General features: G+C 37.3%; 1 protein-coding gene across 1 annotated transcript; it reads right to left on the minus strand.

Annotated features, from left to right (window-relative positions):
• Nucleotides 1–84: 84 nt before the first annotated feature.
• LOC113311662 lies at nt 85–4,874 on the minus strand. The gene is made up of 4 exons (XM_026560469.1): nt 4,760–4,874; nt 3,349–4,653; nt 781–3,260; nt 85–471 (listed from the first exon to the last, which is right to left on the minus strand). Exons 1-3 carry the CDS (start codon nt 4,872–4,874, stop codon nt 817–819), a joined length of 3,864 nt encoding a protein of 1,287 aa, XP_026416254.1. The 3' UTR covers nt 85–471; nt 781–816.
• Between the last annotated feature and the right edge of the window lie 12,750 nt (nt 4,875–17,624).

The following is a 17,624-nucleotide window of genomic DNA, read 5'->3' on the forward strand; positions in this document are numbered from 1 at the left end:
TAAAGAGAGAAATGAAATCTCTCCCAAGTCCATTTCCTTCCCCCACACAAGACTTGCGCATTTTCCCAAAACTGACCGAGATTGTACAAGGAACTTTGTATTTGGATACAGGACTAACTGTTGATTAGAGTTGACAGCCAATACCTTCTCAGAAAGAGCAAATGACATTTTAGAAACCCATCCTAAGAAATTACAAAATTCAACCCTGAACCATAATAATTTGGAAAAACCTGATTTATTACTACAAAAACTAAATATGTTACAGAGCAAAAATGGTCTTTCTCAACTCAATTTACCCCTTGTCTCATAGAACTTGTACATGACTTGCAAGAAATGGTTCCGAGTCCACCTACTTCTGGAACTGAGAACCTACCAGAGAAGTGAACTCGAACATCTCGTGGTAAGGGAAGTCGGTTCTCAAACATCTTATGGAACGGGAAGACCGACAATTTCTCTGCAACGGACTCTAACCTGCATGTCAGAAAGCAGCATTATTAGATGAAATTCGAATACCCATTTCAAGTAAAAAAATAAAATGTAATCACTGCATCTGGGGTGTGACCAAAGAGATCCACAATGGTTAATCAAAATGAATTTAACTAGCCAAGATAACAACAAACTGAACATCATCGTATTAAATGATAACCATGGAATATTATCTCTTCCATGTGAGCCATGAACACACACTACGTTGACATGGGCAGCAGAGAATACTAATTTACTCGAAATAAAAGCAAGTTACAGATTTAGAATAGAAAGAAAAGTGAAAAACAAGAGTACCTAAATATTCCGTACGGGTATATAAAACTTGAGCTATCAAGTCGTGTTCCCTTCCAACAACTCTACATCATGACTGCCTTGCATCGTGTCACACAGAGGTGCTTCTTCCAATACGTCATGACTACTTTGCATTGCATCAAAGAAAGGTGCTTCTTCCAATACGCCATGACTACTTTGTGTTGCGTCACAGAAAGTTGCTTCTTCCAATACGTCATGACTACTTTGTGTTGCGTCACAAAAAGGTGCTTCTTCCAACACTTTAACGTTATCACTACCTGGTGTCGTGTCACAAAGAGATGCTTCTTCCAACAATTTTATGTTATCACCACCTTGTGTTGTGTCACAAAGAGATGCTTCTTCCAGTAATGTCAGAAAATCACTACCTTTTGTTGAGTCACAAACAGGTACTTTAGATGGGGGCAGCGGAAAGCAACTTAGCTCGTAGCTGACAACTGCTGGTCCAAAAATGCTAAATTTCCCAGCACTACTAAGAGCTACTTCCGCATCATTGTACGCCTTGAAAACCACTATGGCACTGTTGGAGTCCTTCACTACTTGTGTTTCCGATTCCTTCAGAGGCCCAAAACGACGAAATGTCTTATTCAGATTTGTCGCTGAAGGGACAGAATATGGTTCAGTAAATTTCAGAAGCAATGCGGTTGGTCCTTTCTTTTCCTGGACATCACTCAGCTGATTGGCATTGTTGTCCGTTAGAGCCAAAGGTGGTTCCTTTTTCTTCCGAGACCCGCGTGACGACGGTTTCTTGGTTGATGGACCAGACTCACTACTACGAATAGGGTTTTCCTGATCGTTATTTCCTTTCCTCTTCCTATTCTTGCGCGTTGATGGAGTCGGTTCTTTTTTTCCAGCAGCATGTAGCTCTTTAGGTACGGCCAGCTGACAGGAATTTCCGGGTGCCTGAGAAACATTATCCTTCTGTGTTGGGTTAGCTTCAAGATCAGTTTCTTCTTTCCCTTCGGTATTCTTCCCTGCTGCCTGTTCATCTGAGGTATTTTGGACTATCCTGTCAGTCCAATAAGAATCATTTGTATCTTCGAAGTCGAATGTCTCAGCGGAACCAACCATTTGTTCAGATTTCTTCCGTTGTTTCACTGAACCAGCAGAACTCAAGCTAATAAAATTCCGAAACTCAGAAAAGAAGCCACCGATAACAGTCAAAACACTGTGACCCTTCTTGTGATCTCGTGCAGCCAAACGGAGTTTTGATAACATATCTGGGCAAGAGTATTCCTTCAAAAACGTAACTCCTTTTTCTTGGAGATTTTCACTACCACCTTTGAGGATTGGAGGGCCACCGGTAAGCTGGCTCGAGATTCTACGTATGCATTCTCCAACCTTAAAAGATTGTGGAGCAGCCGAATCAACATCAGCATGATTACGGTCGTTAGTATCAGGCTTCGTCGTGGTCATCAAATCTGACAAGCTTTTCTCTTTTCTGTTATTAGGATGTGCACCATTTTCTGGGTTGTGTTTGCGTTTACGAGTTTGTGATTGCCTTGTCCTCTGCTCAACCTTGACCAATTTTTCAGCTCTCTCTTTCTCCTCTGAGATTACGTCAAAATCATCACATTCTAATAAACCATCTTCAAACACATGAAATTCAGGCAGTCGACAGATTCCCTTAGTGCGATAGAAAGCCAGTAACTGAGCCCGAGCAATTACAAGCTCAAGTCTATCACCGCCACCACATGGGTTCAGTGCTAATTCTTTAACATAACGGACAAGGTGAACCGGTTGAAAAGAGATACCACTCAGATTTTTGTCCAACCCATCTCTTGTCCTAGCTTCTTCCCGTATTCCAGGATTTTTTATACTCTGATATTTTACCTCGCTACAGATATCTTCTGGCGTGGAGGAGCATGCCATCCCAAATTCTACCCTTCTATGAATCTCATCCAAGGCACTATTAACTGCAATTCGAAATGCTTCCGTACTGTTCTGTCTCTCCATCTGCGAGAAGTGTGTACAGAAGGACTTCATTGCTGATGCCTCATTCCAAGCAAATGATTGATCCCCGAAATATGCTACCAAAAAGCTGTCTTTCTTATGATACTTCATAGCCTGTTCCGACGCATCAGAAGGATCAAATATTTGCCCAGGCCACCAAGGATGACTCCTCACTTTACCCCATACTAAGTCAGAAATAGAGAATTCGCCTTCTTTCTCTGCTGGTATCAGTTTGTACCTCGCAGTAGGTTCAGGCTTTAAGGCCTCTGGTTTTACAAGTTGTTGCCTCATGCTCTTTCTCTGTTCAAGGCCTGCAAAATTATCTCCAATCTCGTTATTGTTGCCTTCGAAGTTGTCAACATCCATGTTATCATTAGTTATTTCTTCATCTAAAACCAACACAGAGAAATCCATATCATCATGCATCTCATTAATTTCAGCTCCATTTTCTTGAGACACGTCTGGCAGCATTTCATCTCTCAAAACATGGTTTTCAATAACGCACCCCGAATCTGTATGCAAGCCCAACTAAGTATCAACAGATAAATTTAAATATTTTATCTCAGGATGATACTAACTATTAAAAGAGAATACACGCACCTGTGTGTTTAGACTCGTCAGGAAGTGAGCTTGGATCTCCGGTAGCATGAACCCCAGCATCGACAGGATATGAGTCCATATTTGCCACCCCATCTACCTGATGAGAAACCGGCTCGTCTACTAGGGCAACAATATCTTGTTTCCCATCCTGCGTGGAAGTTTCATCCTCATGACAACGATTTGTACTTGCAGTACTGTGAAGTGCGACATCTTTATCCCCAGCAACAACTTGGGTCTCCGGAATTTGACGTTCAGTTTGCACCGTTGAAACCCCTCCTTCCACAATCTCAATTCCAGTATTCTGCGCCTCAACAGAACCATTTTCTTCAGTCTTGAAAGCATCTGAAGCCAGATCCTCATCTGCCACCGCCACATCATTCTGAGATTCTATGCCACCAACTGCCTGAGCTTCAACACTTTGATAATTCGCCAATGAAGATGGATTTCCAGCGAAAAGCTCCTCACAGTCCATCATTGCAACTTCACCTCCCTCAACAACTTGAACTTGCTCAACCACTGTTTCAGTAATTGTTACACTAGAATTTATTGTAACACGAACCCCCTCATCAAGATTCTCTATTATAGTGTGTGAATCAATTCTCTCAGTTTCACTTACCTGGGCAATATTCTCTGGCATATCAGCTTCCAAGTTTGCGCAACTGAGATTCCCATTTACCTGCACACCTTTCTGCTCTTCATCTTCTACAGAATTAACCACTGTTACCTGAACCTCCGGTTTCAAATTCCCATCTAACAAATGACCCACGGACTCAGTTACTCCAGTAGAATCTGGCTCAACCTCTACTGCAACACTAGCCCCATCATTTTGATTCTCTTGGATAGAACTCGATACCATTTCCTCGTTCTCGCCTTTTACCAAACCACCACTTTCCTTGTCACCATTTCCCCCATCTAAAACAGCTCCAGAGTTTCCACCCACTGTTTCAACTACTTGCTCAACCCCCTCCTGCTCTAGTTTCTCCATACCCACAGCTTGTTCAACCAATATCTCCTTAATCATCGACGACAACTTCGTCTTCCTTACTTCGATTCCAATTTTCCTTCCTTTATCTTTACACTGAACTAACTGTTCATTAAAATTCTCTTCCACAACACGATGAGAAGATGTACTTCTCTCAACAGTATTATCTAATTCCCCTACAGAATCCTGAACTTGATCGGATTGGGTTTCAACTACAGAAACACTAACCCTAACTGAAGATTCAGTAGAAACAGCCTCATTTTCTACAGTTTCTAGGTTTTCAGATGGGATAAGATTTGTAGACATGACATGAAACAAAAACCCTTCAATTCAATCGAAAAAACACAAAAAGATAGGATCGTTACTACAAAAATAAGATGAACCCTAATTTTATTAGCAACTGAGAGAGAGAGAGAGTTCAGACCTTACCAGAGAGAAACCCCTTCGTTTCTTTCTTCAGTTCTCTTTTCAGATCGTGTGCTAAATGAACATAGAGTGTCAATAGAATCAGCCCTAGGGCGCAATAATACTTCAGCTTACTCATCTTGAAATATGGGCCTTTAGATATTCCTAGGGAACTACTATTAATTGATGATGATTCTTGAATTTTAGGACTTGGATATTTTTTTGTTGTTTTGGAAAGTTTGGACTGACTATTGAGACACTCTCTCGTCTCCCAATTTCTTTTTCCCTGCCCCTTGACTTGAGTAATCGATCCCCTGTGTTGATTCCTTTAGCTTGATGGGGTTTAGTGAGGAGGGGGAACTATGATTCAGATCAGTTAACATTAGCTGGATTCGTGTTTTATTCGGAAGGATTAAGAGGAAATCAGGAACTTTTCTTATCCATTTTTCTCTCTTTTGATTTCATTATGTTCTTTTGACTTCACTTGACTATAGCCGGCAAACAGGCGGGCCGGGTTGGTTTGTTACGGGTTAACACGAGTTCAAGTTTGCGGGTCGTTATTCTTCACGGATGATCATTTGTTCAACCCTAACTTGTACCGGGTAATATTTGCGGGTTAGCTTGTATAATGAATATTGAAATTTAAAGCTTAATTAAGTTAATTTGTGACAAATTATAAGGATCAAAATCGTAAAATAATGTGAATTAATAATAATTTTGTTACAGAGCTTATGGCCCATGGATGTGCGGTCCAACCACTTACCATTTTATATGTATATACTCTAACTATGTAATCTATGTAATAGGATTTACTAATCTCTCTAATACAATGGTTTTTCTCTTGTCTCTACATCTCCTTCCTTCACCCTTGATTCTCCTCAATCACGTTATAGGGCACGAGCTCTAACCTTGGCGTAAAATAGAACTTTTTGTTACTTATCATCGATTTCTTTTTCATCTGTTAAAGGCTTGTTCTTCTTTGTGATTGGCGTGAGGGTATGTGTGATTGTACTATGGACTAATCTGTCTCATATACATCATATAATCAATTGAGTGGAAATCCTTGGAAGAAATTATGTCCGTTTGCATTCGCTTGTATGAAAAGAGAAAAAAAGGGTTCGTATGGATTCAATTTGATTTGATTCGTCTTATTAAATCTGTGTACTAATTTGTCCAATTTGATTTGATTCATCATATTAAATCTCTGTACTAATTTGTCCTATTAAATATCTGCCCATTTCTTCTGTTCGGTGGGAGGCGTTCCTGGATGAGAAAGATAATCAAAGGATGAGAAAGAGAATCAAATCCCCTCTCCATTTTCATCCGTCACTGTCTGTTGTAGGGAAGGAGTAGAAAGAGCGTCCGCTCCATCCAATCCGGGGAGAACGAAGGGTTTCCGTAAACCCTGTCTGAACGCGGAGAAAGTGAAATTCCCCGATCCAACCCGGTCCCAATCCAGATCCCGATCCAACTCGGTGCCGATTCCGATCCAACTCGGTTTACTGGTTTCTGTCTGTCCTGTTCCAGCCTGATTTCTGCTTGTTCACGGTCAAGGTTATTCTGGTTTTGTGTATATGAAATGGGAACCGAAGTTTAAGGTATGTAACTATAACGCGGGCTTTTACGTCGAATGCTTGCTAGGCTAATTTATTTCTTTTCAGAGTATGCATAGTTTTGTTTACTTTTTCTTAAGATAAGTCCACATTATATAAACGGTCAACTCTGTTGATCTTGACCATTAAGAATTTTGGTTTTATTGTTATTTTGTTCTCTTGAATATGATATTGGCTATAGTAGAATGATGTTTATTTTATTTTTTTTGTTTAATTGGTTGTACCAACTCGATTCCAATGTATTCATTTTGGGTTTAGAAGTACTTGAACACCATTGGATACTTGATATTTTTTTCCCCAAATTTGAATGTTCGGTGGGATGTAATCCACTTGCTGGCATAGTGAAATATGTGCAGAGGGACATATGTGTCATGAGACAAAGATGTACTTTTGTCTTCGGTAGTAATAACACCAACACACAAATATCAACCAAATATGGGATCAACTAAAATGTAATTCTAGCTCCCATCATAAATAAAAGAGTTAGAAATGCACCTGGTCATAGGTGTTGGTATATATAATGAAATGTGTGTATCATAGTAACAACCAATTTTCACATCAACCTTAATGGCAGCAAGAACTTTCCCTGGCCAATTGACTATCTTATTCAATTGAACTATATCCAATGTCTGCACTTATGGAATAAAAACACGAGACATAAATTCTCTAAAGCACTTGAGATATATTGGGTGAAACGTAATATATATCACTCTAAAGTACTTGAGTTGAATCCTACTTTTGAAAGTAATCAGGGGGAGATGCCGACATCAGGGGGAGGATCCAAGGATATGATGTCGACATATTTTATTTTGAAATTGAATTTGTGTTGTACTCTTTTTTCCTTCGATCGAGAATAGTTTTTCCCAAAGGGTTTTTTTACTCGACAAGGTTTTTAGTGAGACAACACTAAAAACATCAAGTATGTTGAACGTTGAAGACATAAATATCACGTTGATATTACTGAAAATATATGAGTCAAAGAAATGAACGAGATATTCTATTAAGAAACGTAACTTCCAGAATCAACAATAGTGTCTTATAAATATTCAAGTCACCAAAGTAAAGTGTGATAAACTCCTTTTGACTGCATTAGACTAATGAAAATTGTCTGACATCAGGGGGAGCATATAATGGTGTGTTGAACTCTTTTCCTTCACCGAGTTTACTTTTTCTCACAGGGTTTTGTGGCTCGGCAAGGTTTTTAATGAGACAACAACAAACACCGTGAATGTAATTTCCCAACTAAGGCTATTGTCTTTCCCACGGGGATTTTCTTCCTTAAGAGTTGTGAAGCAACTAGTCAACTTCAACGGAGCAAAGTGATCATCTGCAACGGATCACCTTTACTTGCATCTGTCACGTTGTACTCTTTTCCCTCCGTCAAGGTTTTATCCCACTGGGTTTTCCTTGTCAAGGTTTTAGTGAGGCAACATATTCAAGTACAATTATGTTCCAAGTTTGCTTAATATTTCTTTAGTTCAGGTTTTGTCCCTCTGGGTTTTCCTGGCGAAGTTTTAACGAGGAAATTAACTTAGACTAGTCGGTACTTGAAGATCGTATTGCATGTGATGAACTACATGTAAAGTACGAGATAACATGTGAAGTAATACATGTGAAGAGTTGTACCAAGGTTTTAACCCACTGGGTTTTTACTTGTCAAAGTTTTAATGAGGCGATTGATTTCGGCACAAGCCGTCAAGGAGAGGACATCATTTGAAGAAATACATTTAAAGCACTATATGTGAAGCACTATGTATAAAGTTTTGTTATTGAACCGCACAAGGGGGAGTGTTACAGGGCCTATGGTCCATGGATGTGCGGTCCAACCACTTACCCTTTTATATGTATATACTGTAACTATGTACCTATGTAATAGGATTTACTAATCTCTCTAATACAATGATTTTTCTCTTGTCTCTACATCTCTCTAATACAATGGTTTTTCTCTTGTCTCTAGATCTCACTATGTATAAAGTTTTGTTATTGAACCGCACAAGGGGGAGTGTTACAGGGCCTATGGCCCATGGATGTGCGGTCCAACCACTTACCCTTTTATATGTATATACTGTAACTATGTAACCTATGTAATAGGATTTACTAATCTCTCTAATACAATGATTTTTCTCTTGTCTCTACATCTCCTTCCTTCACCCTTGATTCTCCTCAATCAAATTTTACATTATAGAAGGAAAACTAGTCATTAATACTTTATCAATTCATGATCATCTTCAACAAAGAAAAATAACCCTCACCGTGAGGGGACATGCGGCGTAATGAGGAAATTGAATAGTTATAGAGGCGGGTTAACGGGTTGAGCAACAGGTTTTACGGGCCAATCCGGACCAACCCGTTTTCCAGCAAGCCATCATTTTTCCAATTCTAATCCGACTAGTTTAGACAACCATCCAAGCCGGTCCAAGTTTTTACGATCCGGATATGGGCCAACCCCCAGGTTTTGAGCTTCGTTGTCAGCTCTACACTTGACGATCTTTATCTTTTCAACATCCCTCTGATTTAAAGAATTTCCTTTGGTTTCATTACCCGTGATTAAAAAAGAAATCATTTCTACTTCGTTTCAAATATGTGAAATAGTATGTTATTCAGAAATCAGAACTATCCCTTTTTCTTTTCTATTGTGCATAATCCTTCAGACAATTAGATTTAGAATAACTCCACAGCCCGTGCTTCTTTATTTTATTTCATGAATGATGACCATTTCCGCCTCCTTTCAATTCTTAGCTCTATGGTATATACATTCCTGGTTTTTGTACTCGTGTTCTGTGTCTGTTATTCTGATCAGTCCCGAGTGATCTTAATTGCTTTGCTTTACAATTGGATTTTTTCTATGTTAGCTTCCTACTTTCGTAATAGTCGATAGTCTTAGTTCTTAGATTACTTAGGACAAATCCTCCGACTTCTTTGTAGGATATCTTATCTCTGGTCTAGGTCTGTTAAACTTTTCATCCTCTTTATTTATGTTCCTAATCGGTAGAATATCCTGTGAACCAATTTATCACAAAGACTAATCGAATATTCTCAAGTAAAAAATTGAAATTAACACATTCTTAGTAACAACACCATAACTTAAACATTAACACAAAGGAGGCTTTTCAGTTCTAAAACTTAAACACAAAGAGTAACAACAACATAGTTACCAGTCTAATTCATCTAATCTAAGTAGAGAGATTGACATGCAAACATAAAAAGAAACAATAGATAAGTAGTTAGACATGTTAAAACCATAGTACCGACTTCACCCTTTCAGTTACTTACTCTTTATCTCCTTCCTCTTCTTCAAAATGCCTATTTCATCTCTTTCGTAGATACCTAGTCTGCTTCATAGTAACATATTAATAGTCCATACCAAGGGTATCTATCTCAGGAATATTGCAGCATCGATGGGATGAGCGCTTTCAAGTTTTGCACGAATACTGGCCTTAGAACCTGTCCCCAACTGAGCTTTATCTTCTTCACTCATATATTACAAAAAATCAATATCTTAGCATGTTCAGGATGTAGGAATCTCACTAAAAAACAACACATAATATTGAATGTGATGCAATTGCCCCTCCCGGAATCGCATGACCTTAGTTGATGAAACAACAACATCAATTGGTACTCTAGTATGATCACAAGCCATAACGCCCTCTAGAATGCTCTTACTAAATTTTTTACCCTTTCAGTTTCCTGTAATACCTTTCTATTTCTTATACTTTTATAGACAGTAAAAATCAACCTAAATCTCCATACATTAATTTCCTCATATTATCTCTTCACCTATCCTTTGAAATTTTCCATACACGACATGTCTCTTCTCTCTCCCGAATTCAGATAACTTAGGGTTAGTGGCATTTAGATTTAAGCTCTTGATCTTTTCTCCGGATAAAACTCATTTACTGCGTAGGGGTAGGAAAGTCTCTATTTTTGACGGGTATACTTGCGAGTCAAACAATTTTTATGTGTGCTATGTTACAGACCCTTGTTAGGTCTATCTCATGTCTGCAATTCTTAGCTGGAAAGATTGACCCTAGCAAGTTACAATCCCCGAAAGCTAGTATTGTCAAAACCCTCATCTCCCCGATTTATTTTTTTGTAAGTCAAACAATAGTACACTAATCCTAGAATGCTCTTTGTTGTCTTTTGATTGGTCTCCTGTATAGCTTCTGGATTTGGATTTGCTTTATCATTCACGGGTGTTCATGTACCTTTCGACTTAGATTAAAATAAAATCCTCTATTGATTCAAAACCTTTCATCTCTAAAGCACTCAGTATAGGAGCTCTTGCGAATTGGGTTTCACCCGTAATTTTGCGGACGGATACGGATGAAATCCGCAGTTTCGGTTTTTTTGCACAACCCTACTTACAATTAAAAATTCATCAGTATAAGAGCCCACATACAGAACTACAAACCGAAGCCAGTGAAGCCCAAGTAATTTTACCCGATACCAGCCCGTCCCAACTTTGAACCCTAAAGTTTTCAACAGACTATATCGCAGTTTCCCGGCCACATCACTGCCGCCACTGCTTCCAGACTCTATCCAGCTAATATATTCTTGTATGGGAATGAAATATTGGAAACACAAATTTTATTGAATTTTGTAAGTAATTATTCATGACACTTTATTTTTAAAATATTATATGGACGAATACACTAAAACTAGAAAATCTAAAATTAACCGGATTGACTGTGATCAATGTTATCTTCTTCTCTTCCTACTGGTGCTGAGACTCTAGATATTTTAGGCCTTATTTGAACTCCCAAAACACCGAGTCCATGTGGATCATGTCTTGAACATTGAAAATAATGTTAGTGACTATATTTCAAATTTTGCTATTTCCCGAGCGTGATCCAAATTTGTTTATAGCGCATTTGGATGCACACTCAGAAGTTACTTTTTGATTTTTGGAAGTCAAAAAGTCAGAAATCAGTTTGACAGTAATATTTCACAATGACTTTTAGAAACAGAAAAGTCAGCTTTTTGTGAAGCAAAATAGTTTTGCTTCTGACTTCTACTTCTAGGTAATGTAGGTCTTCTTCCAACTCCACCCAAATTCATCAGAGACTTTGGCATTAAAAAAAAATAGTATCCTAGTTAGAGTTTTTTCTACTGAATTATATAAACCATGGGTAGTTATAGGAGCTCTCGGTCATTTACGGGGACCTAATATAGGTTTTCAGATTAGAGAAGTTGATTCAAACTTGTTTATCCTTTCTTTTCGCTCTTCTGATGATCTTGGTCCGTGGTACCTGTTTGGTAGTGCTCTCTTTGAAACAAGTACATATCCTGATATGAACATCTCTACAGATGTTGTCAAGGAAATCCATAGTATTTTAAACGTTGATCATGAACGTATAGGTCGTGAGATGTTAGGACTAATTGCAAGCAAATTAGGACAGGTTAGTCAAGTATGTATTGGTAGTGAAGTGTCTGCTCCAGATTATTTTCCTAGAGTCTTTGTTTGAGTGAATATTGAGAAACTCCTTATTGAAAAGTTGCTAGTCAAAGTAGGAAAGTACCCCATAACTGAAATATTCTTCAACTATCATAATATACCCTCACAGTTCTGCTTCCATTGCTATAGATTTGCCCATAACGAGAGTACATGTGCTATCATTCAAGGAAGACCTCTAGAAGACATTTATGACATATCAGTGGACTCACCATTCTCGGAGATGATCTTTTCTGGCTCAATGATGTGCAAGTTCAAATATGGAATCCAAAGGATAATACGGATTACCATGGTAACACAGTTTCAGTGGAATAATATATGGGTTTTTCTGTGGTTCTAAAGACATTTCATGATCTTTTTATGGATCATTCACATGTTGTTATTCCTCCATCATTTATAGTAGGCGAGGCTGCTTATGAGGTACTTGGTCATGTGTTCATTGATGAATGCATGCCTCATGTGTTAGAGCATTGCTCGGTCGAACTCACAAGTGTTGCTATCTCAAGCTTGTTGTCAAATTTAGTTGTCAAAACTATATCTTGATTTCTAGTCTACAATTAGTTAAGTCTCGGTCTAGGATAAAGGTAGTTAAGAAATGAACCAGTCATCATTTGTGTTCTACCATTTGAAAGCGAAGATCAACCGAAGCTTTTGGAGAACATCATCATCAAAAGGTAAGTGAAGACTGAACCACCTATTTCTCAAGTTATATCCACTTTTCTATCTCTGAGACGATGTCGCATAACTAATTAGACTATCATGCATAGACAAGAATTTCGAGTCGAGAACTAATTATCAAGTTAAGGAACTTCTCGAAATATAGACTAAGCTTAATGAAAGCAATTTGTGAAAGATTTGCTCGTATATCTTCAACTCATTCGATATAACTCATAACTAAGTTGCTTACGATCAAAAAAGGTAATTCTACTATTGCTGCCTATACAAATGAGATCAAGACCATCACAGATTAACTTGCTGCTTGTGGATTTGTCATCTCTGATGATGAAATTGTTGTTCTTACTCTACCTGGTCTAGGTCCTGAATATGGTTCTTTCTGTACTTCTATTCGTATTCGAAATCCTCTAGTCACAAGTATTGAAATTCATAATCTTTTGCTGGGTGTAGAATTAGTTATTCAACACAATCTTGCTGTTAATACTCTTGAATCCACAAATAGAGCTTTTTTTACATCTGTTAGAGGTTTTGGTAGAGGATCTAGAGTCTCTAATCAATCTTTTCACAGAGGAGGTCGTTTTTCTGGTAGGGATTCTGGTAGATCTTCTGGTATTTTACCTACACCAACACACACATCTTCTCATCCTACTTCCATTTCAAGACGTGCTTCTTTTGTCACCGAAGAAAGACTTACCTGCCAGATATGTCATAAGTATAGTCATGATGTTGATGAATGCTGGAACCGCATGAATTTTGCATATCAAGGAAAAGAAACACCTAGAAATATACAAGCAATGCTTGCTACAACAAATTTCTTTGGTCACAACCCTTGGTTTGTTGACTCTGGAGCTACACGTCATCTTACTTATGATGTTTCCAATATTGCCTCAACTTCTTCTTACAATGGTGGAAAGTCCATTAATATTGCTAATGGACAAGGTATGCCTATTATGAACTGTGGTTCTACTAGTATTTCAATTTCTCATCAACAATTTGAATTACAAAATATTCTACATGTTCCACTAGCTGCACAAAATTTAATTTCTGTTACAAGGGACAATAATTTTTCACTTACTTTTACTACATATGATTTCACTATCAAGGATATTCAGCCTCAGAGGATACTATTTTAAGGGCTCAGTAAAAATCGACTATATCCTTTGACATGTGACATTTTACCTTCTACAACAACAACCATACCACCTACTGCCCGACATTGTGCTAAAGCTTCTTCAACAACTTGGCATAGAAGGCTAGCATCCTTCTTTTCAGACTTTCTCCAGGCTTTCCAAAATCATAAATGTATCTGATTTTAGTAATAAAACCCTTCATTATACTGAATGTCAGTTAGGGAGATGTCATAAGCAACCTTTCAGCATGTCCATGTTTGTCTCTCAATTTCGAATTCAACTTTTACATATGGATGTGTGGGGTCCTGCACCAACAACTTCTGTAAATGGATTTAACTACTATGTGAATATCATATATGATTTTACCAAATTATGTTGGGTCTATCCATTTGTTAGAGCATTTCTCGGTCGAACTCGCAACCGTTGTTATCTCAATCTTGTTTGTTAAGTTTAGTTGATCAAAACTATAGTCTTGATTTCTAGTCTACTTATAGTTATGTCTCTGATTAGGATAGAATGTGTAGTTGAGCTTTAGACTTCACGGCGTTCATCGATTGAAGATGATGATCCACTGAGGAGAGTTTGGAGGAACTTCATCAACAAAAGGTATGTGGATACTAAAACTTATCTATCACTCAGAAGTCTATTCTATTATATCTCCTAATGAGACCAAGTCGTGTAGCTGTATAGAATTTTACATCATACACATTTGATATTTCGAGCTGAGTTTATCTCGGTTATCTATTTCTCGAAATATGTGTTGGAAGCTTTTTGCTTTAACTATATTCATCATTATTCTTGACAAGTTTAGTTGAAAACAATTTATTTGAAACATATTACATGATTTGTGTGAGACAATCATTTTATGTCGACTTCAAAAGTTTCGTATTGATCATTCGGTCACTTAAAAATTACTTGAAGCTAATAGTTTATGTGAGACAACTATTATCGTCTTCTAAGGATGTTTGAATGATTTAAATGGGAGTTTAAAACAGTTAACCATGTCTGGATACAACACGGTATGCATACCTAGTATTCGAACTGTTTTGTAGTGATTCGGGTCTGGGAACTTTCTTTGCGTACCTAGTATGCGAACGGTTCTACCTGAGTTGGGTCCGGGACTGCTGGTCGTGTACTTAGTATGCAAACGGCTGGACAAGGCCAAGGTCTGAAGCTGTTGTTTGCGTACCTGGTTAGCGGATACAGTGGTTTAGTTCTAAAATTGGTTAAGTATGTTTTTCATACTCAATAAAAAAATACATTTATGAATTAAGGAATGCAATCTTCGCAAACCGTGGCTTAATGTTCATGAATTGATTCTTGTATAAGTACTTTGTACAATTACGAATCAATCCCATTTTGTTTCAGTTGTTTCATATATATTTCTATGAGATAGTGAACAATTAAACAACTCTATTTGAAACACAATTAGATTCATATGATTATCTCTCATGATTGATTAATCATCATATTTGATCTAAAAGTGTTAGATGAATATGATTAAGACAAAAGTGTTCATATTGCTAACTTCGGTTAACTGTTATTGAGCCAACTCAATATACACGTTTAGGTACGGTTACCCATATATAAATGAAGGTATATTTCATTTGTGTGTAACAAGCTAAGACCATCTAATGGTGGAGATTGATTGCTTTATTTTTAAGCAGACTTAGTTTTAATCTTAAATCAGGATTTCATCTAACGATGAATATTGAATGCTTTGTTACTAAGCTATCTTAGCTTTGATTGAAAGCAAAACCTGATTTAAAAAACTATATAAGGGAGAACTCTAGCAACTGGAAAACCTAATCCCGACACTTTCCTGTGTCCTAGTTGCAAACTAGAGTCGATTATCCTTTAACCTAGGTTTTTCCGAAACCCTATTAGGTTAAAGACTTGAAGACTTTATTTGGGATTCGTGAAGCCAGACCCAACTATTTTCTCTATAGTCGTGTGTTCTGATCTTATTTGTTCAATCGTATTGAGTACTATGTTCTCTAAGATTTGCTCGAGATTTATCTCTAATAGGTAAGATATAAAAAGCAATCACAAAGTTCTTCGTCTCAGACCTTGTGGTTCCCCAATAACTTCTTCTACTACCATATAATTAAGTTATTGTGAGGTGATTGATATTTCTAGGCTGCTCTTCTGGAGTATAAGACCAGATTATTAATTGGTTCTTGTTCACCTTGATTTATCAAAAGACGGGACAAAACTACATAGGTACTTCTGAGGGAGACAAATTTATCTATCAGAATAAAATTATTTGTGGGAGACAAATTTATTTATAAGTCTTCGAATTTGGGTCGTTGCAACTCTTAGTTGTGGGTGAGATCAGCTAAGGGAATCAAGTGCACAAAATCCGGTGTGGTTCTAGAGGCGTAAGGAACGTGATTGTACCTTAATCGGTGTGAGACTTGGTTAGGTCTCAACCACATTCCAGTCCGAAGTTAACTTGTATTAGGATAGCGTTTGTAGCGGCTTAATACAATGTGGTATTCAATCTGGACTAGGTCCCATGGTTTTTCTGCATTTGCGGTTTCCTCGTTAACAAAATTTTTGGTGTCTTTGTTATTTCTTTTCCGTATTATATTTGTTTATATAATTGAAATATCACAGGTTGTGTGTAGTTCAATCAATTGGTAAATCCGACCTTTTCTTGTTGGATATAAATTGATTGACACTTGGGCATTGGTCTTTGGTACCATACAAGTTATTTCTCATATCAATCAGGCTCACACATTTCTATTTGTTCGATTGTAGATTGTATTGAGAAATTGAGATTAATCTCTTTGATATATCTCTTGATTGAGCTCGATTTTAAGTTGGTGCTCTCGGAATTCTATTGGAGTTAATCCATACAGATTGCCGAACTAATTATTGGGTGTGGTTGTTATACCCCCGCCTTTTCACCATTAACTTTGAAATCAGATTTTAAGACTATCTTAGTTCAGTTTAAGAACAATGTTGAGACTTCTTTGAACTTAAATATCAAAATTATAAGAACAGATGGTGGTGGTGAGTTTGTTAACAATAACCTGAAAGAAATCTCAGTAGATACTGGTATTCTCATGAGATTACTTGTCCACATACACCTGAACAATATGGTGTTGCAAAATCTAAACACAAGCACTTTCTTGAGATTACGAGGACTTTCTTAATTCAGTCTGGGTTATCTTTTGAGTTTTGGTATGATGTTTTATCCACTGCTAATTATGTCATTAACAGACTGCCAACAAGATCTCTCTCCTTCAATGTTCCATTTACAAGTTTATTCAATAAAGCACCAGATTATTTCTTTCTAAAAGCTTTTGAATGTTTGTGTTTTCCATGGCTTAAACCTTATACTTCTAACAAACTAAAACCAAGAAGTGTTAAATGTATTTTCCTGGGTTATAGCTCTCAAAATAAAGGATATAAATGTCTAGATCCAACCACTAGTAAGGTTTTTGTATCAAGACATGTGGTTTTTCATGAAGACATATTTCCTTATCCTACAATGAAGAATATTTCTACTTCAGATACTGTTTTTCTTGACTTTCCTATGACATCAGCTATGATTGATGTTATTTCAACTACTTCTACTGCTATCTCTAATACATAATTATCTTTATCTACTTCTTATAGTCATAATACTTCCTCTACTGAATCAGTTATACCTTCTACAACTGATAATTATTCTACTTCTAATCACTCAATGCAGATTAGAGCAAAAAGTGGGGTTTTCAAACCAAAGGTATATCTAGCAACAAAGTATGCTTTATCTTCTACTCACACTTCTCATCTAGTTGTTCAGACTCCAACATGTTACCCTCAAGCAGCTAAAGTGGAAGTCTGGAAAAAGGCCATGAAAAATGAACATATACTGCTTTGAAGAATGCAAATACTTGGACATATGTTCCACCTCATCCTTCTCAGAATTTAATTGGTTGTAAATGGGTATTCAAAATCAAATACAATCCAGATGGTACTATTGAAATACATAAAGCAAGGCTTGTTGCAAAAGGTTTTCATCAGTT

Source organism: Papaver somniferum, chromosome 9 (assembly GCF_003573695.1).
Source record: "Papaver somniferum cultivar HN1 chromosome 9, ASM357369v1, whole genome shotgun sequence".
In the NCBI taxonomy this organism is placed as follows: Eukaryota; Viridiplantae; Streptophyta; class Magnoliopsida; order Ranunculales; family Papaveraceae; genus Papaver; species Papaver somniferum.